Raw genomic sequence first — 25503 nt, forward strand, 5'->3', positions numbered from 1 at the left:
CTACTACTAAGTGGCAGAGATGGGCTTCAAAAACAATTCCAGGGATCCCTGGGTGGCACAGCGGTTTGGCGCCTGCCTTTGGCCCAGGGCGTGATCCTGGAGACCCGGGATCGAATCCCACGTTGGGCTCCCGGTGCATGGGGCCTGCTTCTCCCTCTGCCTGTGTCTCTGCCTCTCTCTCTCTCTCTCTCTCTGTGTGACTATCATAAATAATAAATACATAAAAAAATTTAAAAAGACCAATTATCATTTAAAAAAAAAAAAAAAAAAAAAAACAATTCCAGGGGGGGAAAACAAACAAACAAACAAAACAAAAAACCATTCCAGGGGATCCCTGGGTGGCTCAGCGGTTAAGTGCCTGCCTTTGGCCCAAGGCATGATCCTGGACTCCCGGGATCGAGTCCTGCATCAGGCTTCCTGCATGGAGCCTGCTTCTCCCTCTGCCTGTGTCTCTGTCTCTCATGAATAATAAAACAACAACAACAAAATCAAACCATTCCATGTCTCTTTCTCTCAACTTCTATATTATTTTTCCCCTTAATAACCAGCTTTTAAAAAAGCTGACTCTAGTCCCTTTTGAAAACCCTTTTTCATCCTAAGGAAATACAGCCTCCTAGGTTGTTGATTGCATCACAGAAAGATAAGGAAAGGCAGACTTACCTTTATCTTTTCATATTTGAGAACAGAGGGATGATTCTCCAGATCCTGGTAAATATAGGGGGTCAAGAGACGGGCAATTTCAGGGCGCATGCGGTGCTGAAACGACATATTTGTCATTAGAAACATGAGCGGAGAATAAACGGACCATTTCTAGAGACTAGGTTGCTAGTGAAAAATCTGGAAGTATTGTGAAAAGAACAGGGAGGAAAGAGCAGAATGTAAACAGCTCCTTCGTCCAACACAAACTCAACACAGGCTGATCTTGTGGTATTTTAAAACAGAAAAGAAGTCTGGCAGTCACTGCATTACTAAACCAGTTTTATTTTTATGAGACCTTTCTTGCTGGCAGTTGGCAAGCTCCCAGGAGACTTCTGGACATTTGGTAGGGTAATAAGAGAGGTTCCGCTTCTTACCTGGTAATTCAGACGGACAAAGGGAATGTTTACTTTCACCAGCCGTTCAAAGAGGGATACCTCAAGGTTGAAATTCTTGGCTAGATCATACACGTTGGCACTGGGGCGCAGCTGAGAAAAGAAACATGTGTGATAACTCTCTATTGACATATTTTATCCATCCATCCACCCACCCACCCATCAGATGTTTTTTAAGTGTCTTGTATGTGCCAGGCACTGTTCTAAGTACTGACAGGCTAAGGATAAAGGGCCACAAGGGTCATGAAGGCAAGAATTAAAGGTGATGTGACAGAGTGCCTAGGGGTAGGAGCTCCTTAAATAAAGGCCGAAGAGTGATATCTGAGTTGATGCCAGCATGGAGGATGATGCCTATCATTTGAAAAGTAGGCCATAAGAGGGAGCAGAAGGAGAGTAGGGGCTGCGAACAGAGTGAGCAAATGAGATGGTGATAGGAGAAGTCAGAGAAACAGGCTGGACCTAAGAATATTTGCCTTTGTAGTCCACTTTAAGAAGCTTGATTTTTAGGGCAGCCTCGGTGGCTTAGTGGTTTGGCGCCACCTTCAGCCCAGGGTGTAATCCTGGAGACCAAGGATCGAGTCCCGTGTTGGGCTCCCTGCATGGAGCCTGCTTCTCCCTCTGCCTGTGTCTCTGCTTCTCTCTCTGTGTCTCTCATGAATGAATGAATGAATGAATGAATGAATGAATGAATAAATAAATAAGCTTGATTTTTATATTAGGAAAATGGGAAATCACTGGAGGGTCTTAAGCTGCAGAGTGACATATCTGCTTTTTAAATTTAAATTCACTGGCTCCTTTATAAAGAAATTGGGATGAGAGGACAGCAAAAACGGAAGTACAGAAACAGGGAGCAACTACTCAAACAGTTCACTTAAAAGATCATTGTAGATTATAATAGTAGTCGAGGAACAGATTGAACGAATGACACTTCCTCTGAAATATACCCCAAATCCAAGAACACTTGCTCTTAGGTTGAATGTAGAAGGTGAGGGAAAGAAGAATCACAGAAAACCACTAATAAGCTTAAAGATGGATGAAGCAGAGAGGCCAGGATCTTCTGTCCAAGCGCACCCCTCAGCCATCTCTCTTCATCTTATAGGGGCTCCTGCCCTACCTGCTGATGGTCCCCAATCAGAATGAGGTGCTGGCAAGCTTTGCTCAGTGTGGCAATGGTGTGGGCCTCTAGGACTTCAGCAGCCTCTTCTACAATGACAATCCGAGGCTCCACCTTCTGCAGGATCTGACGGTATTTGGCAGCACCTGGAGTCAAGAAAAAAAGAGGCTCCCTGAGTTGACACACTGGGCCCTGTGACAACTGAGCCCCCACATTCACCCAAGGCTGTGACCACCATTGAATGAGAGAGCAAGTGCTGCTGAGTGGTCTCCAGAACATGACACACTTGTTGGCCACTGCTGGGGTTCTGAATGCAGCAGGAACAAGTGAGTATATTTCATCATCAGTTCCCTAAACACAGCTTGCTTTCAGTAGCTTTTCATGGCCTCTTCTCCCTAGCCTATTAACAAAGCTCCTCTTTACCAGTCCTAGATGATGTGACAGGAGCTTGGAACCAGTGGTGAACAGCTGGAACAGGTAAATTCCCCATGATTTCTTACCTGTCGTTGTCATTCCTACAACCTGGGCATCTTTCAGGATGTGCAGGTCTTCCTGGAGCCTCAGCTCAGCCATTCTCTCTGCTGATGTGCGGTACTGGCGCTCATAGTTGAGGATTTTTCGGCGGGTGTCAGCCTGATACATCTGTAGCCACAGCCTGGAGAAAGTGAAGAACCAGATAGAGGAAGATGTATGCTCTTTAAGGCGGCAGAGGAACCCCCTTCAGTGTTTATAAAGTGGAACCTAGACCCCTGAGGGGCGCACGGACCACAGAGAGAGAGGAAGGAGAGACTTAGGTTTACAGGGACCCAAGAGTCCAAAATGCCCAACAAAAAGATGTGCAGAGACATACACATAGGTGGCCAAGAGCTAAGGAACGGAGGATAAAGAATGAGAGGTTAATAATTGAGAAGAGAGCAAGGGACTTCAAAAGCTTCAAGTATGGGAGGCCTGGGTGACTCGGTGGTTGACTGTCTGTCTTTGGCCCAGGGCATGATCCTGGAATCCCAGGATCGAGTCCCACATCGGGCTCCCTGCGAGGAGCCTGCTTCTCCTTCTGCCTATGTCTCTGCCTCTCTCTGTGTCTCTCATGAATAAATAAAATCTTAAAAAAAAAAAAAAAAAAAAAGCTTCAAGAATTTCTCACAAATTCTCCCTGCCCCATCCCTACCTGAGTCCTCTCCCCTAATTCTCCAGTCTTATATTACAAGTAAAACATCAGGTCACTACTCTGCTGTAAAACATTTCAAAAGCTTTTCAATACACTTCAAAAAGTGGCTTTTGATAATTCAGGCTCCTAAGCTTTGCCCCATAAGACTCTGCAGTCAGGCCCCTGCCCCACCACTATGACTTTCCATTTCTCTCTCTGAGCCATAGGCATGCTTGGCTGCCTCCTTTCCATTTCTCAAACAGCCATACTCCTTCCCAAGTCAAGTCTTTATGCATGTGGTCCCCATAATTTCATCTGCTCCCCATTCCCGGCTGGTCTTGCTCATGTCTACTAATCCTTCAGATTTTCCCTCCAATGTCACTTTCCGGGATACCTCAGACCAGCTCAGATCCCATGTTAATATTCTTAGCACCCCTTGCTCCTTTGTGTTTATATCCATTTGTAACTTTTTATTTGTGCCATTAATTAATCTATCTCCCTGGACAGACTTTAAGCTCAGTAAGGGTAGAGCCTAGTGTTTGTTTCATCTGAAGGCTGCACTCCTAGCAATCAGCTCAATGGGGGTATGCAACCAATCATTAGTTAACATTGTTGAAGGTTGAGATGGAATGACCGGGGTTATGTTTCAGAACAAAAAAGGAATCCCTTGGGGAAATTACATGGGCTGGTTGGGGGGGGGCAAGAGTGGGGAGTGCACATAATACCTATACAGCTGCCAGCGAGAATTCAGGTCCAGCTGCCAAACATCTTGGATTTCACTGGCCTCAGCCTCAGTCATGGTGTTCAGTTTGCGAAGTTCAACCTTTACTTTCTTCTTCATTTTCTTTTTCTGGTTACGCTGGGTCTGTGGACATCAATACCAGCCAGGGTTACCATCCGACAGAGGTGGGCCCAGTTCTAAGACCAAGATGGCCAGAACACATTAAAAAAGGAGCTGCCACCTTGGAAGAACTTCCTTGAATGTATCACACTCTCCTCACACATACTCCACTGCAGAATGGCTAAATGAGGGCTCTGGACCAGTCTGCCTGGGTTCAAAGCCCCATCAACCTCTTATTAAGTTGTGGGACCTTGAGTAAGTTATTCAACCTCTGCATGCTTCAGCATCCCCTTCAATAAAATAATAACAAAGGTACATGTTCACAGGGTTGCTGAACTGAAGGAATACATACATGGAAAGCATCTGGAATACTGCTGACATCAATTACCACTCAACATCTTTTGACCACATTCTATTTCTCATTCCTAAAACATAGGTCATGAAAGTAGTAAATGTGTCTTTCTTGCTGAATGCCGTACAAGACCTGCTAAACTGGTCTTCACGTCATCATAGTACCTTCAACAAATTGGTGAAAGGCACCATTTAGAGGGAAATGCTCTCCTCTGGCTCTGTTACTAAGCCTGAAGCCATGAGCCTTTAGGAGGATTGGCGTGGAAGATGAATGTCACAATATTATGGACCTCTGCCAACTTTAAAAATCAAACAAATCAATTCCTCCTACGGCCATGTGGCAGATAAATACTTAATCCATAATTCCACACAGTGGGATCAGATTCTATCCATCATGCACAGTGATGCTGAACTGGACTAGAAGATCAGTTCAAAGCCAGCAGACTTTGAATGCCTTTTTAAAGGCCAGTTCAAAGCCAGCAGACTTTGAATGCCTTTTTAAAGGCATTCAAAGTTGCCTTTAAAAGTCCCTTAAATCATCAGTGGAGGTCAGAAAATGTTGAGTATCCAGTCCTCTACTGTCATAGCAATGCATGGCAGATTCTGAGGATCAATTGCTTCTACCAAAGGAACGAAAAGAGAGAAACTCTGGGTGTCCATACTTTTCTGGCTTTAAGAGAAACATCAGATTCCGGGGTGAATGAAGGATGAGTATTCCACCCAGCCTGTACAGCTTGCTTCGTTCTGTTTTATTTGAATTCTCTCAAGTTTTAATGCACTGTTCATAAAGCTCATTTGTATTTGAGAAAATAATATCCATGAAAGTACTAAGCATTGAGATCATGAAGTGTTTGATCTAATCCACATGTGGTGCATTTTTCTAAAAGTTCAAGAAAAGCATTTGGTTACCTGCTTCCTGTTTCTCTAAGTTGGAATTTCTTGCTAGGTCCCCTCTGAAGGGCCATAATTTTTATACTCTTGGGAACTGGACCCTTCTTATACCACAGGTTGTAAAAATGGGTAAAATAAGTTAACTGTGAGGACAAGCTGAACATGCTGTTGTACGAGAAGTGGGTGATAACAAGGGGCTGCAGTTCTAGTCAGAACAGATGTTCTCAGGCCTGTTTCGGAAGAGCTCAGCCCCCACCCACCTGGGCAGTAGTAACTGAACTCTCATTTCCCATTCTGTTAGGGCTTCCAGAGGCCATGAGCAAATGAGTTTACCTCCCACTCTCCTGTGGTTTGCTCCTGCCCAGCTGCTGTCCCGGGGCCATAGTTGTCTAGTCTCATGGCCAGAAGCACTTTAGCCAACTCGTGGACTGCCCCATTCTCTTCCTTCTTCCGCCGCCGGGGCCTCACCACCTCTTCCTCCTCAATCACCCGGTCTGCTTGAATTAGGTCAGCCTCCTCTGGGATCTCAATCAGTGCACCCTCCTCTTCCCCTTCTTCTTCCTCCTCCTCCACTTCTGCCTGGGCTAGGAAGAAAGCAGGCAGGACAGCAGTGAAACTCTTGAAACCAAAGCAAGATGGCACTTATACAAGAGCTCACATGCATGAAGATGGTCTCAAGGGCTTTAAATGGTTATTTTATGAGGGAAATTGGGAGAAATGGGAGTTAGGGGAGGGAGACTTAAATACTTTTTCATTGTTTTTTAAAAGCCATAGAAATATATCCCTGTGTAAGAAAGGTCTTACTTTCTTAATGTTAAATACACAAAAGAGAGTATACAAATAAGCAATTTAAGAGATAATAAATTCATAAAAAGAACATCTAGGTACCTCCCACCCAATTTAAGGAGAAAATCACCCATATTTCTTGAAGACCTTATGGACTCGTCTAGCATAAGTTTTATATTGCTCGTTCTTCCTCTGCCTTTAAGAGAACTTTACCACATATATAATGTATACACATCTCTAAATAACACATCGTCTAGTTTTTTTTTGAGCTCTCTACAAACAGAATAATATTGTATACATTTTCCTACAGCTTGCTTTTTCATTCAGCCTGTTTTTGAGATTCATATGTTGCCATATACGCTATGATTCATTCCTTTTTACTGTTGTACAGTATTTTATGATCTGAATGGAGGGTAAATGACTCATCCATTGTACACGTGTTGATGAACATGAGTTCTGTTTTTCTATTACTATAAAGTGGTTGTGCCAATTAACCACTAGCATGGTTCCTACTGCTCCACATTCTAAGTGTAGTGTTATAGCAAACTTGCAAATTTTTGCCAATATAGCGTATAATATCTCATTGTGGTTTTAGCTCCTCTAATTTCTAGTGAGCCTTCTTCATGTTTAGTGACCATTAGAATTTATTTTGTGATGTCCTTGTAAAATGTCTTTTATCTATTTTCCTATCAAACTATTACTTGTCTCTCGATTGATTATAGTTCTTTATATATTCTAAGTATTACTTTTAAGTTTTACTCTCTGGTTTATACCATATTGCACCTTAAGATGTGATTTGAGGTAGACATGCACTCTTACTTGTATTTTCAGGTCCTGCTGGTGCAACATTTTGGGTGAATGAACTGACACCCAGACCCAGCCACTCCAGCATCATGGAATGCTTCCAGCCCTGGAAGCAAATCCATTCACTATCCTGAGGAAGGAATAAATTATCAGTCACAAGAGTTCTATGATAACCAGTGTAAAGGAAAGGTTTCCATGAAGGACTGAAAGTAGTTCTCTAAAAATTTAGAGGCTGTAAGTTGGCAACCCTCGGGCAACTGGATCATTAAATATGACTTGCACAGAATTTAAAAAAAATAAAAACTTCCTCTCACAATAAAATCAAGATCTATGGCAGCAACAAGCCTACATTCGAAAATGGCAACGAATGACTGGAAGTGGGTTGCTTACCACTTCTTTTTCTGGTCTGCCAAGTGCTCTCTCTACCTTCAAGTGTCTCACATCTAGCCTGCTTTATTCATTTACAAATCATGATTGACCCCTTCAGGATTCTGGGTTTGTAACCCTAGAAATCACCAACTCATTGATAAGAGCTACCATTTCGCTGGGTTCCTGGCCAGCCACTTTAGAGAAATCATGTTACTTCTTAGAATATCCTTTGAAAGCATTATTATTACCCCGTTTGACTATTGAGAGACCTAAGGATCATAGTGGCCAAGGCACACAGTCTGTAAGACTTAGGTCTGCTGACTTCAAGGCTCTCTGTATAGTGCTAGGTTGCCTTGTTATGATTTTACTAACAATCACTTAAAGCACACTAATTACGTAGTTTACGAATATTAACTTGCTTATCTAAATAACAATCCCATAAAAATTACATTGATCTGTAAGAAATTGCCATTTTTGCAAGTCAAATTTATAAATATTAGCAATTTCATATAGTTCAACTTAATGTTATTATCATCCCCACTCTATATAAAAGAGGAAGGAGGTACAAGAAGAATTAAGTAACCTGCCCTACAGCAAAACCAGAATTCATATCCAGCAAGCTAGCTCCAGTCTTGCGCCTAACTAGTATACTAAGAAGCCACCTCTCCTCATGAAAAGGTACTTCTCACATTATGGTAGCATCAGATTATCAAAACAGCTAATGCTTTGGATTATTGCTTCTGCTGGAGACTCCCTCCAAGTACTAAGGTAAGAGAGATGCTTAGAGCCCCCAGGATGACCCTTACTTGTACAGGTCCATTCATTAAGCTTTTCCAATGCTGGGGGGATATATATTTCTCCAGGTGCTGTTCCCGTAGTACACCACGCATAGTGCACTCCAGGGTCTGGGCCCCTTCATGCAGCTCTTGCTCTGACTCTTTCATTTGTGTCACAATCTGCCAAGAACAGAGGGAAAGAAAATTGAAGTACCATCATCCCCTAACCTCAATTCCTGCCATGAAAGAAAACAAAACGAAGACACAGGAACAGCAAGAAGAGATAACAAACTAGTCAACAGGGGAATCCCTGGGTGGCTCAGCGGTTTGGCGCCTGCCTTTGGCCCAGGGCGTGATCCTGGAGTCCCGGGATTGAGTCCCGCATCAGGCTCCAGGCATGGAGCCTGCTTCTCCCTCTGCCTGTGTCTCTGCCTCTCTCTCTCTATCATAAATAAATAAATAAATCTTAAAAAAAAAAAAAAAAAAAAACTAGTCAACAAACCAATTTCCAAGCACATTACTGTGGTCTCAAAACCATAGGATTATTATCTAAAATATCTAAGGGGATCCCTGGGTAGCTCAGTGGTTTAGTGCTGCCTTTGGCCCAGAGCGTGACCCTGGAGACCCGGGATCAAGTCCCACATCGGGCTCCCTGCATGCAGCTTGCTTCTCCCTCAGCCTGTGTCTCTGCTTCTCTTTCTCTCTGTGTCTCCCATGAATAAATAAATCTTTAAAGAAAAAAAAAAAAAAAAGACTCCTACTTACCAATAAGAAAACAATTAATCCAACAGGAAAACAGGCCAAGGATATTGTTGCAGAGACTTCTCTCTTTTCCTTGGTTTTCCTTGGTAATAATAACTGACTTTTGTCTGGGTACACTGCTGCCCACCTAGAAGACTGGAAAGGGTGGTATGCCCTTTCTGTCCTTTCTCCATCTGAATTATGAGGGGCCAGGTCAGCACATGGGCCCAGCAGAGTGGACTGTTGGAAGGAAGCTGGGTCCTTCACCTCTCTGTGTAGTGCTTCTCCCTATGGCCCCTGGACTGTGTACCCAGAGGGCCATTACTCTCCAGCCTATCTCCACCTGGAGCTATCTCAGCTACTCCACACCAGGACTCACACTCATGTAGGCTCTCCGGAGGTGCATGGGGAGGCTGCGGCGGAACTCTCGTTTATTCCTCAGTTCCCTCAAGGTGAACTGCTTCAGGATTTCACTGTTGCTCCTTCCACCTACCCGCACGATGCTAGTCTTCTGACACTTGTATATGCCTGTAAGGCAGAGCATAGCAGGTAAGAAGAGCTATGCTAGACTCTCTCAGGTGGGAGCTCTACATGTTTGGAATGCTGTCTCAGGTGCTCCCTTAGAGAACACACTGGTGCTTACAGGAATCTACCCTAGAGATGAAATGCCCTATGCAACAATAGTGTGGTGCTTAAGAACACAGGGTTTGGAATCAGACAACTGGGCACCCAAATCTTGACTTCACCACTATTGCTATATAAACTGCAACAAGTTATTTAACCAGAGCTTCAGTTCTTCACCTGTGATTTGAATACAGAAATACTTTCCTTTTAGGGCTATGATCTGGATAAATCAGAGAGCATCTGTATAGCTCCCAGGCAAGTCCTGGCACAAGGTAAACACTTAGTAAATGTTCTATCATTCACTCTACAGGTATATGCTGATTGGTCACTATGTACCAGGCATATGGTAGGTTGTTAAGATAGAGCAGGTAAGGGACGCCTGGGTGGCTCTGTGGTTGAGTGCTTGCCTTTGGCCCAGGGTGTGATCCTGGAGTCCCAGGATCGCGTCTCACGTAGGGCTCCCCGCATGGAGCCTGCTTCTCACTCTCCCTGTGTCCCTGCCTCTCTCTCTCCCTCTATGTCTCTCATGAATAAATAAATAAAATATTAAAAAAAAAAAGAGCAGGTAAAATACAGACTTAGTTCCTAATTTGTTCTCTTGTCTCATAGCCTGGCAGAGAAGATACACATTAAACAATTTATTGTAAGAGCAATAAGTACAGTAAGGATGATAAGCCCATGATGCTCAAAGTATGTAACAGGGGACCTTACCTAGTTTGCATGGGGGTAGGGATCTAATTCTTGAAGACCTAATATTTAAACTGAGATTGCAAGAATAAAAAAGATTTAATCTACATTAAAGGAAAATACAGAATGGGAAATAATATTCCAAGCAAAATGAAAAATATATACTTATTCATTCATTAATGCAATTAATATTTTTTTGAGTGCTCAGTTAATGCCAGAATCTGTGAATATATAGCACAAAACGTGACCAACTTTTAGTGTCAAGAGCCTAGGACTGAAATACATATAATAAATTGTTAGATATGAATTAAGTTTCTGAAGAAAAAAATAGAAAAGGAGACTTAACCTTATCTGGGGGCAATTGGGAAAATTTACCTGAAGAGAGAATTAAGGTGACACCTGAAGAAGGAGTTGGAGCCAACCAGGTTAGATGAGGTCAAGATGGAGAGAGAGGGAGAGAAAAAAGTATCTTCTAGGGAGGGGGAAACAGCATGGTCCAAGAGAGAAGCTGAAGGAACTGAAGACAGTGTTGCTGGAGTTAGGGAGGACAAAGGAAGAGGTAGGAGATACAGTTTAGAGTTAGGCTGGAGCAGACCACACGCAGCCTTGCAGGTCATGGAAAAGACTATGGACTTAGACTTAGTTCAAAGACAATACAAGAGCTATTGTGTTGCTGATAGTTCAACTATAAATGTCTTGATGGGAGAATAATTTTGTCTAGAATTACCTTCCAGAAACTGGTCCAAAGCATGATTAGTATAACACACAACCAAGATGGGGAATTTCTGAACGCTAATTTGCCAGACAGGCTCATTGGTTAGAAGCGCCTGAACAATTTTTAGACCCACGTAGGTTTTGCCTAGAAAACAAGGAAAAATGAGAGTTAAAAAAAAAAAATCAGATTTCCTAGAAGGAATAATCAACTACTTAGAACAAATTATTATTTAAAAAAAATAATAAAGTCAAATACTGAGGATAGTTTAAAATCCAAGAAGCACAAATGGGTAAATTCTGAAAAGCGCTCTTGGTCTTTTGCCCCCAGCCACCTACTTCCTCTCTTGGAAGGAACCGATATTACCAGTTTCTTATATCACTTTCCAGAGTTAGTCATTCTATGCAAATGCAAACAAATAAGAATGTATTTCTCTAGATTTCTTCCTTTTTTTAAAAAAAGATTCTTTAAATTTGAGGTAGAGAAAGAGCATGAGTGGGGCGGAGGAACAGAGAGAAAGAAAACCAGATCCTCCACTGAGTAAGGAGCCTGACTTGGTGGGAGGTGTGTGTGTGTGTGTGTGTGTGTGTGTGTGTGTGTGCTCAATCCCAGGACCCTGGGATCATGACCTGAGTGGAAGGCAGACACCTAACTGACTGAGTCACTCAGGCATCCCACCACTTTTTAGATGCAAATAGTTGCAGTAGACTATCTTCACTATCCTACATGTTACTTTTTTCACTTAAAATACCTTTAGAGATAGTTCTCTATCATCACATAAAAAGAATGCTCCCTCCCTTCTCTTTTTTCACAGCTATAAGATATTTTTTCACAACTGTACAGTATTTTTTAGCCAGTACTCTCATGCAACAAATTATTTAGAAATGCTTTCTATATACCACAGTAGACTTACTTGCCTTTGTGATAGAAGGGGAAAACTCACATAAATCAACATTGAAGTTAGAGTTATGGGCTCGTTAGTAGGGGCACCTGGGTGGCTCAGTGGTCGAGCATCTGCCTTTAGACTCAGGTCATGATGCTGGGGTCCTGGGATTGAATCCCTCATCAGGCTGCCCACAGGGAGCCTGCTTCTCTCTTTGCCTATGCCTCTCTCTGTGTCTCTCGTGAATAGATAATAAAAACTTTAAAAAAATAAAAAGAAAATAGTAAACAGTAATAAGTATATTCAATTCACGCATTTGCTTGAATAGTCACAGAATATCTTTGGAAGGATAAACAAGAAAACAACACTGTTTGCTTTAGGGAAGAGAACTGAGTGAAATGGCGGGAAGAGGGAAACTTTTTAAAAATTTTGAACCAGGGAGCCTGGGTGGCAATTAAGTGTCTGCCTGCAGCTCAGGTCAAGATCCTGGAGTCATAGGATCAAACCCAATGTCAAGCTCTTTGCTCAGTGGGGAGTCTGCTCCCCCGCCCCATGCTTGCATGCTCTCTCTCAGATAAATATCTTGAAAAAAATTTTTTTGAACCATTATTTATTAAAACATTAAAAAACAAACAAACAAAAAAACATAAAAAACAGGGGCACCGGTGTGGCTCAGTTGATTGAGCAGCTGGTTCTTGATTTCAACTCAGGTAATGATCTCAGAGTCCTACCACTGGGCTCCATTGGGCCCCATGTTCGGCTCCACACTCAGCAGGCAGTCTTGCTTGAGGATTTTCTCTGTCCCTCTTCCTCTGCCCCTCCCACCCTCAGCTGTGCTTGCTCTCTCCCTCTCTCTCTAAATAAACATCTTAAACAAACCAAAACCATAAAAACTAATGGGCCAAAATTTTTAACTTTGAAGATGAGCAAAAACTAATTAGCAAAACATATTGGTAACATACAATATTCGAAAGGATAAAAGGAAATGGGAATGCTAGTTCACGCTTGGTGGGAGTATAAACTGGTACATCCTCTTCTTTTTGTTTTTTAGATATATCCTATTTTTTGGCTCAGTGGCTCAGTCAGTTAAACATCTGCCCCCCGGTTTCGGCTCAGGTCACGATCTCAGGACCCTGAGATGGAGCCAAGAGATGTAGAGTGTGGTAGATAGGAGACCCAAGACTTTAGAGCCAGACTGTCTGAGTTCAAGTCCTAGGTCTGTCACTTACCATTGTATGAATGTCAACATACTCTTTGCCTTAGTTTTTTATCTGTAAAATGGAACTATCTACTTCAGAGTTGTTTGAGGATGCAAAGAGCTAATACATGGAAAGCATACAAAATACTACTTGGCATATAGCCCTATTATGTATTTGATATTATTTAATTTAAAGTAATATAAAATCAAGGGGCTCCTGGGTGGCTCAGTTATTGGGCATTCGACTCTTGGTTTCAGCCTGGGTCCTCATCTTAGGATTGTGGGACTGAGCCCTGTGTTGGGCTCTGTGCTTGGCATGAAATCAGCTTGCTTGCTTGCTTGCTCTCTCTCAATAAATAAGTAAACAGAATCTTTAAAAAGAATAAAGTAATATAAAATCAAATAAAATTTAAGATCACCTTTGATGAAGCAAAGGTTATGCATCTTCTTAAGTCTGACCCCTTAGCAGTTTTCTTTAACCTCGTGATTTTGATAACTATGCATACCAATGGATGCCCACTAGAAAATCACCATGAACTGCTACTTTATAGATAAGTTTAATGCCCATTTCAGGAGAATATCTCTAATCAAGATACTCTAGAAACCTAAAGTCAAGCCTCCCTTGCCTATCTCATAGGGCAGATGTCATACGCTCTGAAATATTCTCTTACCTGTTCCCGGAGGTCCTTGAATAATAGCCAGTTCCCTTGTGAGAGCAAACTGCAAGGCTTCCATCTGAGAGTCATCCAGCTTCAAGGCTTCTTTTGAGGGCCACTGGCTAGGGTCTAAGACGTTCACTCTGGAATGTCTCAAGCTCTCAGCACTCCTCAGGGATTCCCCAGTAGCTGAGGGACTCTTTATTAAAGGAGTAAAATCATATCTGCCCCCCATTAGCAAGTACCTTGGCTCCTTCACATAAGAGTCACAATCCACGATGTTCCTCTGGAAGGGGACATCTTCCTCCTGGACCTCCTGGAGTCCTTCCAAGACATGCCTATAAGCCTCAAAGTATGCAGTTGTCTCCACCATGAGGAAAGAGTCAGAGGGCTGGACCTCTGCGAGCAGCTGTTGGCTCTGCTCATTGAAAGAGAGCTGGACAATTCCTCTGCAGAGATCTTCCTGCTCTCGGTTAGACACAGTGGCAAAAAGAAATGTTTCAAAGTTGTCCTTGGACATGCACACCAAAGATCCATAGAGCAATCTCTTGGAATTCTGCCAGCGAACAAACTTTAGTGGTTTTGTATCAAACTGTACCTTGTAGACAATGCCTGATGATGAACACACGGGTGTGATAATCCTGGTATCAAAGTAGATTCGGATGTCATCAAATTTTCTCTTTCTCAGGCCTTGGTCTTCAAAGCTTTGGAGAAGTTCCAAAATGCCTTCTCGTAGGGGTCTAACAAAATCTTCTCGCAAGAGTCGGAAGTGGGTATCCAGATAGACAGCAGTGCTGTCATATTTTCCAGTAATGATGTTGGGACGAAGGAATGGCCTCTCATCCAAGTGCACTTCATTGTAAGTAGGGTAAATGGGCATGGTCCTGTAGCTCTCTACATGGTCTTCCGTCTCAGGCTGCACTAAAGTGTAGGTGTCCACTCTTAAAGTGCCCTCTCGCCTCTTTTCCTGCAGATGCTCGATGATGGTCTGCACCTTTTCCAGGTTCTTCTCTGTCTCTTCTTCTATGTCAACCCCAGAGGCTCTCAAAGCATTAAGAGAAGCTGGCAGGAGGGAAATGAGCATGGAAGTTTCCTGCACAGAGCTGGCGGGGAAGACACTTACAAGATCCTGGAGGAGGGAGATGATGTTGCTAATGTGTTCTGGATATTGGTTTCGAATATCAGGGATGGGTTCAGTGATCATCCCTACCACATAATTCGGCAGGCAGACTTTGAGGAATTTGGAGTTCTTCAATATGCCCAGGACATGGAGAACACTCTGGCGGTCCATTTTGGAACTGCAAGCCTTCCGAAGAACCTGGCAGATGAGCTCAAGGAAGTTGGATTTCATAAAAGAATGAGACAGGAGCTCTTTCAGCCCTACACTTGTGGCAAGAGTGATGACCACTTCAGAAGGGTCTTTCTGCAGAAGACTTTCTAGGAATTTGTAGCCCAGTTTCTTTACCGGCTGTGGCTGTTCTGCAGGCTTCTGGTGGGGGGTCCGCCACTGCTGGAAGTTTTCATCAGACCATGGTGGTCTGTGATTCCTTCCCTCCTGGTTGCCATTTCTCCGCCTAGCATCATTTTCCTGACTACGTCTTTGGCCTCTAGGTTCATCACTGCTGTGACCCTCATGGTTTCTCCTTCCCTGATGTGGGTTCCGGCCCATAGCCCCAAACCTCTCTTCTCTTTGCCGTACAGGAACAGCACGGTTGGTAGCTCTAGGCTGCCTTCCAGGCTGGTTGGGTCCTCCTCTGAGAGCATTGGCTGGTGGGTTATTGGCCTGATTTCTAGCTCTTGGTGGTAATTCTCCATCCACAGACCCTAAACACAATGGGAATATTGGGTAAGCGCAAAAATGAAGGTGCAAGGAGATCTAACAGGACAACAATAGAAAGACTCTCATTTTCAAAACCAACTAAAGAACTTATATTTTCTTTGGAGAGAAAGTTTCCTATCAAGTCATGTAATAAATGTAAAATAGATTACTATATGTTGCTGTATATATTATGAAAACATTGCTTTTTTCAGAGGGTGCTAAAGGGAAAATGAATAAACATTTGTTGGAGCACATGGCTGGCTCAGTTAGAAAAGCATGCAACTCTTGATCTCACACTGGATATAGAGATTACTTAAATAAGTAAAACTTAAAAAAAACGAGAACAAACATTTGTTGAGTGCCTAATACATGCTAGAGAATAAAATGCTTTAGTTCTCATAAGCTGGGATTGTTTCAGAGGGTAAAAAAGATTAGCTCATTGCTTCTCGTTTTTTGCCAGTACCAAGTAACAGCCAAAGCAGGAGTTCCAAAGCCAAACAGATCCGGTTCAAATCTTGTCCTGAACACTTCCTCACTGTATAACCTTGGCCAAGTTGCATAATTTCTCTAAGCCTAAGTATTTTTGTGGGTACAAAGATTAAATATGGGCAGCCCAGGTGGCTCAGTGGTTTAGCGCCGCCTTCAGCCCAGGGTGTGATCCTGGAGACCCCAGATCAAGTCCCACGTCAGGCTCCCTGCATGAAGCCTGCTTCTCCCTGTGCCAGTGTCTCTGCTTCTCTCTCTGTGTCTCTCATGAATAAATAAATAAAATCTTAAAAAAAAAAAAAAGATTAAATATTTGTAAGATGCTTAGTAGAATACCTGACACATAAAAAGTTCTCATTAATGTTATTACTAGCAGCACTAATAATACTTTTCTATTGGGAATACCCTATTGGTCACTAGTTCTACCACTAAACAATTATGTCACAGGGACAGAGACATCAAGAATGGGATATATTACAAGAGAAATGCTTCTTGAAATTTGTCCAGCATCAGATGGCAAAGGGGACAGAGGGGTTTCCTTTACCAAGAAGTTTTTGAGCTAAATAATATATTGAAAAAGAAACTGAGAAATGAAACTGAACTTCTATTTTAGGAAACTCAAAAGTGAAACTTAAGTTTTTCTCCCTTCTGAAGCACAAGTTCACCCATACAGTATTATCTACTACCAACCCTCACATAAGAAGTTGTTGGGGGAGGAAGGAAAATATACCCAGTCCACACATGAAAGTTAACATCACCTATAGATGAAGCTATATTTGTCTTCCTTAATCTGCCACACACTTCCTAAGTGAATTTGGCCAACGTACCCAGCCCAGTGTTTTTCAGTTTCCTTTCCTATAAAATTGATGGAACTGACCCAACTTAGCAGAATTGAGATTTTTTTTTTTAAATATTTATTTATTTATTTATTCAGAGAGAGCGAAGAGGCAGAGACACAGGCAGAGGGAGAAGCAGGCTCCATGCAGGAAGCCCGATGCGGGACTCAATCCTGGGTCTCCAGGATCACACCCCGGGCTGCAGGCGGCGCTAAACCGCTGCGCCACCAGGGCTGCCCCAGAATTGAGATTTTTAAAAACAACAAAATATGATTGTACACAATGATGCGAAGTTAAAAATGTTATGAATGCACATCATATTAAAAATGATTGTATCATTTCATGACATCAGATGCTAAGTCCATTTTTGTACATATTTTGTGTTGCACTTTGCAGAGAAAATTTTAATGTGACTACATAAAAGAACATTTGACACAATATAAAAATACTGTATTACTAAAGTCTAAATTTTGTATTTTCTTACTTTCCAAACTCTCAAAGTATCAGAAGAAAGTCCTCATATTTTCATCAGACTGAAACACTCAATGTTTTAAAGAATGAAAAATCGTACTGTTTCTCATTCTTCCAACGTTGATGCAGCCCATAAAATAAAATTCTACAGTTCTTCCTCGTTCATTCCACAGCTAAACTAAAATACGACATGTTGCACACTTAGGGAAAAGCAAGAATGCATTTGATTTTGTTTCTAAAACAACAAACAATCATCATAGCAGTAGTGATGCTTTTGGAACTAACTGTGCTTTAGTGAATCCGGTTCTAGACACACGCTATCACACACATTTCCATTAGCCATGTATGGGTATTAGGAATCTTAAATGTAGCTAGTCTGATTAAGATGTGTAAAACAACACATGTAACTCTGAAGACTTAATACCAAAAATAGAGTGCATATCTCATTAAAATTTCTTTATACTGATAACACCCTTAAAATGATAATTTTAAGTATTTGGGGGAATAAGTAAAAATACTAGAATTATTAAAGTACTATGATAATAGAATACAGATATAGATAGATATTCAAATATTACAATAAAATAACATTACTTGGATAGTCATTTAAGTATGCTTTAAAATTTATTAGATTAGTATTAAATTTCAAAAATAGATTTCACCTGTATCTTTTTGCTTTTTAAAATGATGCTATTCGAAAATCAAAAATTCTAGTTTTGGCTCGTATGTCTATTGGGTGGTGCTGCTCTAAACCAGTGTTATTTCCAATTCAAACATCTCATGACTATCTTTGTTAAAGTGAACTGTACCCATTAATCAGCCCTCTTAGGGAAAGGAGAGTGCTGTTTATTTTTCAGAGTCATTCATGCCAAGGCTAAGGAGTAAGTAATTCTTCACTTGAGAGATGCTGTCAATCTCCGGTGGGCCTGCTCATTCATACAGAACTCAATTTCTTTCCCACTTCATAGAAAATCTTGCTCACCTCTGTGGTTAGTATAGGGATTCCTTGGCCTAGCCTCCACGCAAGGTCTTCTGTCCTCCATGTGTGAGTTACCCAAATTCCTCCACGTTCACGTGACTTTCAGTTACCTGGAAATCTGCACAGATTGAGAAAGATGAGGGCCCTTGAAACACAGCATTTAACAGAAAAAAAAAAACTATAACAGCATCAAGCCAACCCTTCTGTCTCTATACCTTAGTGATTTAAGAGTTAAACAGATTTAATCATGGGCACAGGTGTTCAACTCTGTGAATGCCCAATATGATATAAAATGTTAAATTTCACAATTTAGGTGTTTTCAAATTCCCCATTCCTTTTATCCCTGCACTTCACTGGGGTAGAGGGAGTTCATCAATTCCCATTCAAAACTACTGTTTGGTTTTATGCCTTTAGCCAAGTTAGTTAATCAGTTGCTAGGTTTCATTTCCCTCTCCCATAAAGCGGACACATGTTGCTGCCAGGGTAGGAAGTAGCACATTTTTGTTTATCCAAAAACCATGTATCCACCACCCCACCCAGCATTTATATTATACAGTACTCTGTAGCTTACGGTATGCGGTGTTCTAGAGTTTATAAATAGTGAGCAGTTACCCCTTATCCCATTCCTTGGAATGCAGCCAAACTGATTAAGCCCTCTGATCTACTGAATCAAGAGAAAGAAATCACATGTTTCATTAACCAGAGGTTTAGCCTCTACAGGACGCTGTTTCCCCGGGACCAGTTAGAAACCCGCAGTTCTTGCTTCCTCTTTCTACCTTGAAGGTTTTTAACAGTCATCCTCTTAAGAGCGAGAGGAAGTCCCTTTAAAGTGAACTTCTCAGTACAACTCATACGCATCCGTCCGTCTATGAGCTGGGGCTAGGGACAGTGAGTGACTCAGAGTCCTCAGCAAAGGGATTTTTGAGACTGTCCGTCTCACTGAGTTTTTAAATATTCATACTTGGAAACTCTGAATAGATTTGGCATTATAGGAGGAGTAGCTTTTATCCTCATCAGAAAAAAGGAGTCCTTTTCCTTCCTGCTGGGAATATTTTGGGTGAATCTCTTCCCTCATCATATCAAACCCAGCTCTCAAATGCACATTCAGTATTTCAGGGCTTGTTTTTCTTTTCTATTAAAAAAAAAAAAGTTCTGGGGGGGGGGAAATGCCTTCTTTCTGTTGTTGAAAAATACTAAAATAGAAACTCAGAAATTTTCTAGGATAAAAGAAACGGGGAAGAAAGAAAGCAAAGGGAGGGGCAGAGAGAACAGGAAATGCCATGAAAATAAAAAAGCGGCAGACTAAAGCGGGTCTCTGGGAATCAAGGCCTAAAAGGGCAGGAAGAAGAAAATCAGTGATGGCCAAGCTAATAAAGAGGTCGAACCAGAGGAGAATGGTCATTACGGGGGGGGTGGGGGGGGAGGCTGAGCGGCCAGAGGCGGATGTGAGGGAGATTGGCCCCCAGAGCCCCCAGGGGGTAGTGAAGAATGGGGGCCACTGGCACCCAGGAGCCCAGGGGTCCCGACGGAAACGTCAGGGGGTCGCGGGGGAGTCGGGGCCGTGCGGTGCAGGGCGGGGGCGGGAATGGCAGGCGAGGAGGGATGGGGGCTGCCTCCTGGGGCTGGGCGTGAAGGAGGCAACGGCAGGTGGGGACTGGGGAAGAGGAAGGCGGCGGCGGGGGCAGAAAGTGAGGGCAGAGCTGGCTGAGGAGGGCGAGGAGGGCGCCGCGGGGGGCACCTGGGACCCGCGGAGATGGGGGCGCCAGGGGGCGGCGGGGATGCTAGGCGGGTACCGGGCGGCGCGGGCTGAAGACGGCGACGGGGAGAAGCAGAGGCGGCGGCGGCGGGCGGCGGGCGGCGGGCGGCGGGCGGCGCGGGGGCCGGGGTCGCGACCGACAGAAGCGGGCGCGGGCGCGGGGCGCGGGGCGGGGGCGCGGGGCGGGGGCGCGGCGGGGGTCGCTCACCGGCTCCGGCGCGTCCTCCCGCCGCCGCCGCCGCCGCCGACACTGGGGCTCGGGCTCGGGCTCGGGCTCGGGCTCGGGCCCTGGCAGGTCCGTGGCCCCGCCCGGAGCCGCGTAGTTTCAGTTTCCTTTCCCTGCAGACACTGGGCGGAGCGAAGGGCCGGGCGGGCGGCCGGGAGGAGGAGGAGGAGGAGGAGGAGGAGGAGGAGGAGGAGGGGGCCGGGCCCTGTGGCCCCGCCGGCCGCCCCGCCCTCAGGCCCGGCAGGAGCGGGCCGACCGGTTGGCGCCGCCTCAGCTTCCCCCGGCGGCGGGTCCGGCGGGCTCGGGCGCGCGCGGCTGAGGGGACGCGGCCGCGGGAGGCGGGTGAGCAGCGCCCAAAGCCGTCGCAGGCCTCAGCCCGCCCCGGAGAAGGGGCAACCCGGCGGGCGGCTCCGTGCGTGTGAAGCGCGACATGGCGGCGAGGCCGACGAGCCCCGGGGGCCCCGACGTACGGCGAAGGGGGCGGGGCTAGAGCGGCCTTGGCAACCATTAGATCGCCTCGGGCTGGGCGGCTTGCAAACTACATTTCCCAGAGGGCCTCGCGTGCCGCGGGACGGAAGGGGAAGCGCCTCGGGTGCAGTGCGCAGACGCGAGAGCTTCCTCTGGTTATATAAGAGCGGTCTGGATCCCTTTTCGGTCTTTTCCGTCCTCGGCGCTTTCCTGTTGGTGTTCTGTGGCCTTCTGCTGCGTTCGATGTTGTGCGGGCGCGGGAGCCCGGGTTTGCTGCTCTGTGCGGTGAGTGGAGATAACCGCTGTTTTCCCTTCGAGGTCTCTGTACCGTCTTTTCCTTCTTTGCCGTCACCCTTGGCCGTAGCTCCATTTACTCTAAAAGGCGCCTTAAGGCGTCGGGGAGGCCGGTTAAAAGTGGAAAAACCCGTGCCTGTGTGTGGACCCGAGTCCTTGGCTGGTGTAAATGATGACTGAGCTTTTTTCCCCATCAGATCGACAATGCTGAGGTCTTTGAACACTTGCCAGTTAGTTCTGATGCACCGGCCTCAAGAGGCCCGGCCACGTTCTTCCGACCGTGGGAAGATGGCGACTGATGCCCTTTGCTCTGTTGGTTCGCAGGTCTGCGCGATCACGGGGTACGGAATGGATCTCGGAGGAGGGCGTCGCTGCTGGGCCTTCAAGAGAGCCCGCGGTAGATCCCTAGAGCCATCGGTCTCCTGATCTCCGGCGTAAGCATTTGTCACCTGGCCCATTGTAGGAACCGCGTGCTCCGGGAGCCTCTTCGTTTGCTAGGCAAACCTGGAGGGGGAGGGGTGAAGGTGTAACCGTAGCTAATTGTACTTAACAAGTAAAGTGCGGTGGATACTTCTTTTTATTTCTTTAATATTTTATTTATTTATGAGGCAGAGACAGGCAGAGGGAGAAGCAGGCTCCATGCAGGGAGCCCTTTGCGGGACTCGATCCCGGGTCCCCAGGATCACGCCCTGGGCTGAAGGCGGCTCTAAACCGCTGGGCCACTGGGGCTGCCCTGGATACTTCTTATCGGTTATTTAAAAGTATCCGTTAGACATTAGTGAAAAATTAGTTTAAGGAAAATAATTCCCCGAAGTGGAAAAATCTCTTTAAAGCAAACAGATGTGAATTTTTTTTTTTTTGAAGATTTTATTCTTGAGAGAAGTAGAGACCCCCGCAGAGGGAGAAGTGGGCTCCATGCAAGGAGCTTGAGGTGGGACTCGAACCCGGGAATCCAGGATCACGCACTGAGCCACCCAGGCATGCCTAGATGTTAGTTAGTTCTTAAATCACATTTTTGGATCCCATTTCCTGGTATGCGATGTATTTTTTGATAAACGATTCTTCACAGCATTTTTCCAAGTGGATGGGAGACCTGGTAGGGTAGAGGATGGCAGCGCAGGAGGGTAGGTGAAAGAATTCACTTGAGACGAGATGTTTGAATACACTGCAGAGGAGCTGCAGGTGGGAGAGACTGAGGAAACAGTGGTGGGGAGCTGTAGTTAAAGGGGAAGATCAGGACGTATGGAAATGTTTATATAGTTCACTGGTGATCTATGGATTATGGAGATTTTAAGGTGGGTGGTCTAATGGGTTTGTTAGCATTTAGCCCAGTGGTAGTTGTGGGCCCTTTTATGTTATTCAGGTTCCCATTGCTCAAGCCTGTTGGCTAAAAGTGGCCTCTACAAGTGAGGACATTATATATTTTTAATCTCTATGCACAATGTGGGACTCAGACGCCGAACCTAGAGATCAAGAGTCACATGCTCTAGCAACCCAGCCATCCAGGCACCCCATCTGAGGATTTTTTTTTCCTAAAGGAAAGCTAAATTTGTATTTTAGGTGGACTTGGGCACTCAGATTAATTTCCAACTGTGTGCACTTGAAATTCATTTCAGTCCAGGGATGATGGCCCCTTGAGGGCAGGACTTACTGGGGAACAGATCTATCTGTGCCAGCGTGTTCCTGTGAGTCAGGTTTTTGGTGATGGCATTTTGCATTAAAATATAAGGTCCAAAAAAAACCAGATGGTGACAGGTGGTCAAAATCCTGTGGACACTTGCCTCCATAAGCCAACCATTTTCCCAGAACTCTTCCAGCCACATTGGCCCCAAATACAAGTTCAGAAGGCAAGAATTTATCTTAACTGTTACTGCCAACAACAGGATGGGCTCAAGCATGGAGTTGGTGGGCATAGAAGCAGACTAACCAAATCTCACTCGTTCAGCTCTAAGAATTAGCTTCCTACTGGCATATATGATGACTGAACTTTTTTCCCCGACAGATCGACCATGTTGATCCAACTTTTCTAAGCCAGTTTCTGTCTGATATGCCAGCTTGTACAGCTCCTTTGTCCCTCTCTTGTGGGCATCTAGCTGTTCAGAACTCATGTTTGTTTTTTTATCCCAGATTTAATGTTGGCAAGAGACTTTGAGTGGACCAGGAGTGGGAAGGAGTTGGTAAGTGATGTCCACATGGCTGAATAGACACAGGATCTGGAGAATGGATGAGATTGTAACTCCTTTTAAAAAAGTAATCCATATCCATCGTAGGGCTCGTATTCATGTTCCCAAGATCAAGTCGTACTTTTCCAACTGAGCCAGCCATGTGCCCCTATTTTTTAAATATGGGACTGACAGATTTAAACAGCTTGTGTTCTGCCGTAACTCAAATTTGGCCATTGCAACTGATGACGTAACTTTTTTCCCCATCAGATCGACCCTGTTGATCTAACTGAACCATTAGCCAGTGTTTTGTCTGATGCATTGGCCCCAGAGAACTTTTATCCCTGTCACTGTATTCTGCTTACCACTAAGGCTACCTTCTATGTGGAATTTGGGCTTGGTTTGTGGGGACCCTCCCCCAGGAATCAGGTCACTTATCTTGGTTTTTATCTGCTCACTTCCTACAGGCCTGGAGCCCTGTGAAGCCACAGGGCAGTAAATAGATGGCAGCCTGATGTGCTTGGTTCAGTCTGTCCTGTTACAGGTGAGGTTTTTGCAAGTGGCATTATCTAAGTCAGCCCCTGTAGATGTAAGATGATTAAACCACCCTCCCCCCCCATAGAGTTGAGTTTACCTGTTCAGGAGTAACCTGGGAAACCATTTCCCAAATAGGTATGTAAAACAGGAGAATGAACAGTAGGATTGTTGACCTATTGGTACTACTAGGTCTTGGAAGAAAGGTGAAAATGAACAGTTAATTCTGCCTTAGAAATAAGCTTCAGGTCACATTTTGGCTGGGATTCTTTTTGTGTTTTTTTGTTTTTTAAAAAGATTTTATTTGTTAATGAGAGAGAGGCAGAGACCCAGGCAGAGGGAGAAGCAGCAGGCTCCACACAAGGATGTGGGATTCGGTCCGGGAACTGGGATCACGCCCCGAGCCTAAGACAGACACTCAACCACTGAGCCACCCAGGCATTCCACAGTTGGGATTCTTTTTGAAAGATTGAGTTCCTCAAACTGTAACTGTTCAAAGTCCACCTTCTTGGCTACATGGGACTCTTTAAAATGGCAGCATGCTTGTAGAATTTACCTTGCTTTGGTAGTTGATAGTATCCCCCCCCCCCCCCCCCAGTTCCTGAAGTCTTAATTAGTGGGAAATCTCCCACATCCCAAACAAGGAACTTTTTACATCAGAATTAAATACTGAATGTAATCTTTTTCAGGAGTTTCTCAACTTTGTGGAGTTTGGAATACAAGGCTTCTTGGAAAAGATTGACTGTATGCTTACCTGAGAAAGGGTGATCTTGCTGAATCTGTCTCCCAAAGCTTTTTTGTAATCTGAAATCCTCTAGATTTCTCTGACCATTTTGAAGAATTAAGGATTATGGTTAAACTTGGTAAAATTTTTAATTTGTATCTTTCCTATCTGAAGAAAATAAAATTCTTTAAATAAAAATGTTCTTGTGTTTGGTTAATGGAGATAAACATTTGGACCATCGATAATAAGTAACAACCAAGTATCTGCAGGGGTCAAACTCTTGGGACAGAGCAAATGCGGGGCAGGCTCCACTCTTGTACCTTCTGCAGGTTTGTTTTTTTTTTTTTAAGACTACGCACAAGCAGGCTCCCCACTGAACAGTGAATCCCAGGACCCCAGAATCCATTACCTGAACCAAAGGCAGAAGCTTAACCAACTGAAATACCCAGGTGCCCTCTGCAGGCATTTCTAAACAGTAGTGCTACTAAAGCACAGGTTCTGTGCTTTGTAGGTCATTTATGAGATTAGCAATTATGGTTAAGGCTATATTTAAATATTATTAATGTTTAATCATAGAATATTGTACACTGGTCTAATGACAAATGCCTGTCTGGTCTAATTGAACTTCTTTTCCCCTGTCACAACAATGTTAATACATGCTTAAAGATCATCTTAACTTGAGAAAGCTGGGATTTCACACTGTTCTAGTTACATTATGCTTTCTAAGCTTTGGTATTGACTTCTATCTCCTTCAGTGCTGAACCTAGTGCCTCCAGTGAATAGAAAACCACAAAAGGGTAGGTTATTGGGAGATGAAACCACTGGTCTATTTTCTGGCTAGTTGCTTGGCGTGCTTGCTTTGATGAAGCAAGGAGTTGATGTGAAATGTCCACATTGCAAGGTGGACAGACTCCAGTGAACAATGTATGGAACTGAACCCTGCCAACGACTGAACTTGGAAGCAGATCCTTCCCTAATCGAGTCCTTGGTGATGAATCCCTGCTGACACCTTCATGCGTACAAGAGACTGAACAGGACCCACTCAAACTGCCTAGATTACTGATGAACAGTAAGATA

General features: G+C 44.2%; 2 protein-coding genes, 1 long non-coding RNA gene and 3 other non-coding genes across 7 annotated transcripts in view; 5 read left to right on the plus strand and 1 right to left on the minus strand.

The window, feature by feature from the left end:
• Positions 1-20404, minus strand: part of ZNFX1 (zinc finger NFX1-type containing 1) — a 24340-nt gene extending 3936 nt beyond the window's left edge. Inside the window, exons 1-13 of one of the 2 annotated variants that reach the window (XM_077873506.1) lie at positions 20227-20404; positions 18266-18380; positions 13687-15495; positions 10950-11081; positions 9291-9439; positions 8201-8350; positions 7041-7155; positions 5769-6019; positions 4078-4217; positions 2706-2860; positions 2206-2351; positions 1074-1184; positions 661-756 (exon numbers count right to left, since the gene is read on the minus strand). In XM_077873506.1, coding sequence (XP_077729632.1) covers positions 661-756; positions 1074-1184; positions 2206-2351; positions 2706-2860; positions 4078-4217; positions 5769-6019; positions 7041-7155; positions 8201-8350; positions 9291-9439; positions 10950-11081; positions 13687-15495; positions 18266-18326 — 3315 coding nt within the window. In that variant the 5' untranslated portion in view covers positions 18327-18380; positions 20227-20404. Of the gene's footprint in view, positions 1-660; positions 757-1073; positions 1185-2205; positions 2352-2705; positions 2861-4077; positions 4218-5768; positions 6020-7040; positions 7156-8200; positions 8351-9290; positions 9440-10949; positions 11082-13686; positions 15496-18265; positions 18381-20055; positions 20077-20226 lie in introns of those variants that run through there. The other variant, XM_077873507.1, reaches the window with a different exon arrangement.
• On the plus strand, positions 277-2859 carry LOC144298491 (uncharacterized). Its single transcript, XR_013365425.1, has 2 exons — positions 277-2531; positions 2632-2859. It is a non-coding gene; the product is annotated as an uncharacterized LOC144298491 (long non-coding RNA).
• On the plus strand, positions 19621-24624 carry LOC144298745 (uncharacterized). The gene is made up of 6 exons (XM_077874053.1): positions 19621-20051; positions 20364-20997; positions 21331-21440; positions 23134-23183; positions 23636-23712; positions 24392-24624. Exons 1-3 carry the CDS (start codon positions 19621-19623, stop codon positions 21430-21432), a joined length of 1167 nt encoding a protein of 388 aa, XP_077730179.1. The 3' UTR covers positions 21433-21440; positions 23134-23183; positions 23636-23712; positions 24392-24624.
• LOC144298964 (small nucleolar SNORD12/SNORD106) lies at positions 21166-21256 on the plus strand. Its single transcript, XR_013365795.1, has one exon. It is a non-coding gene; the product is annotated as a small nucleolar SNORD12/SNORD106 (small nucleolar RNA).
• On the plus strand, positions 22971-23061 carry LOC144298965 (small nucleolar SNORD12/SNORD106). The gene has a single exon (XR_013365796.1). It is a non-coding gene; the product is annotated as a small nucleolar SNORD12/SNORD106 (small nucleolar RNA).
• LOC144298966 (small nucleolar SNORD12/SNORD106) lies at positions 23401-23494 on the plus strand. Its single transcript, XR_013365797.1, has one exon. It is a non-coding gene; the product is annotated as a small nucleolar SNORD12/SNORD106 (small nucleolar RNA).
• Positions 24625-25503: the final 879 nt, after the last annotated feature.

Source organism: Canis aureus, chromosome 26 (genome assembly GCF_053574225.1).
Source record: "Canis aureus isolate CA01 chromosome 26, VMU_Caureus_v.1.0, whole genome shotgun sequence".
Lineage (NCBI taxonomy): Eukaryota > Metazoa > Chordata > Mammalia > Carnivora > Canidae > Canis > Canis aureus.

What these genes read in the sequence shown, in the direction of transcription:
- LOC144298745 (XM_077874053.1), top strand. Translation starts at nt 19,621, where the DNA reads ATGGCCAAGCTAATAAAGAGGTCGAACCAGAGGAGAATGGTCATTACG. An exon ending in GCGGCGGGGATGCTAGGCGG is followed by an intron (nt 20,052 to 20,363) that starts GTACCGGGCGGC and finishes CTTTCCCTGCAG; the next exon opens with ACACTGGGCGGAGCGAAGGG. An exon ending in CGGGTTTGCTGCTCTGTGCG is followed by an intron (nt 20,998 to 21,330) that starts GTGAGTGGAGAT and finishes GTTGGTTCGCAG; the next exon opens with GTCTGCGCGATCACGGGGTA.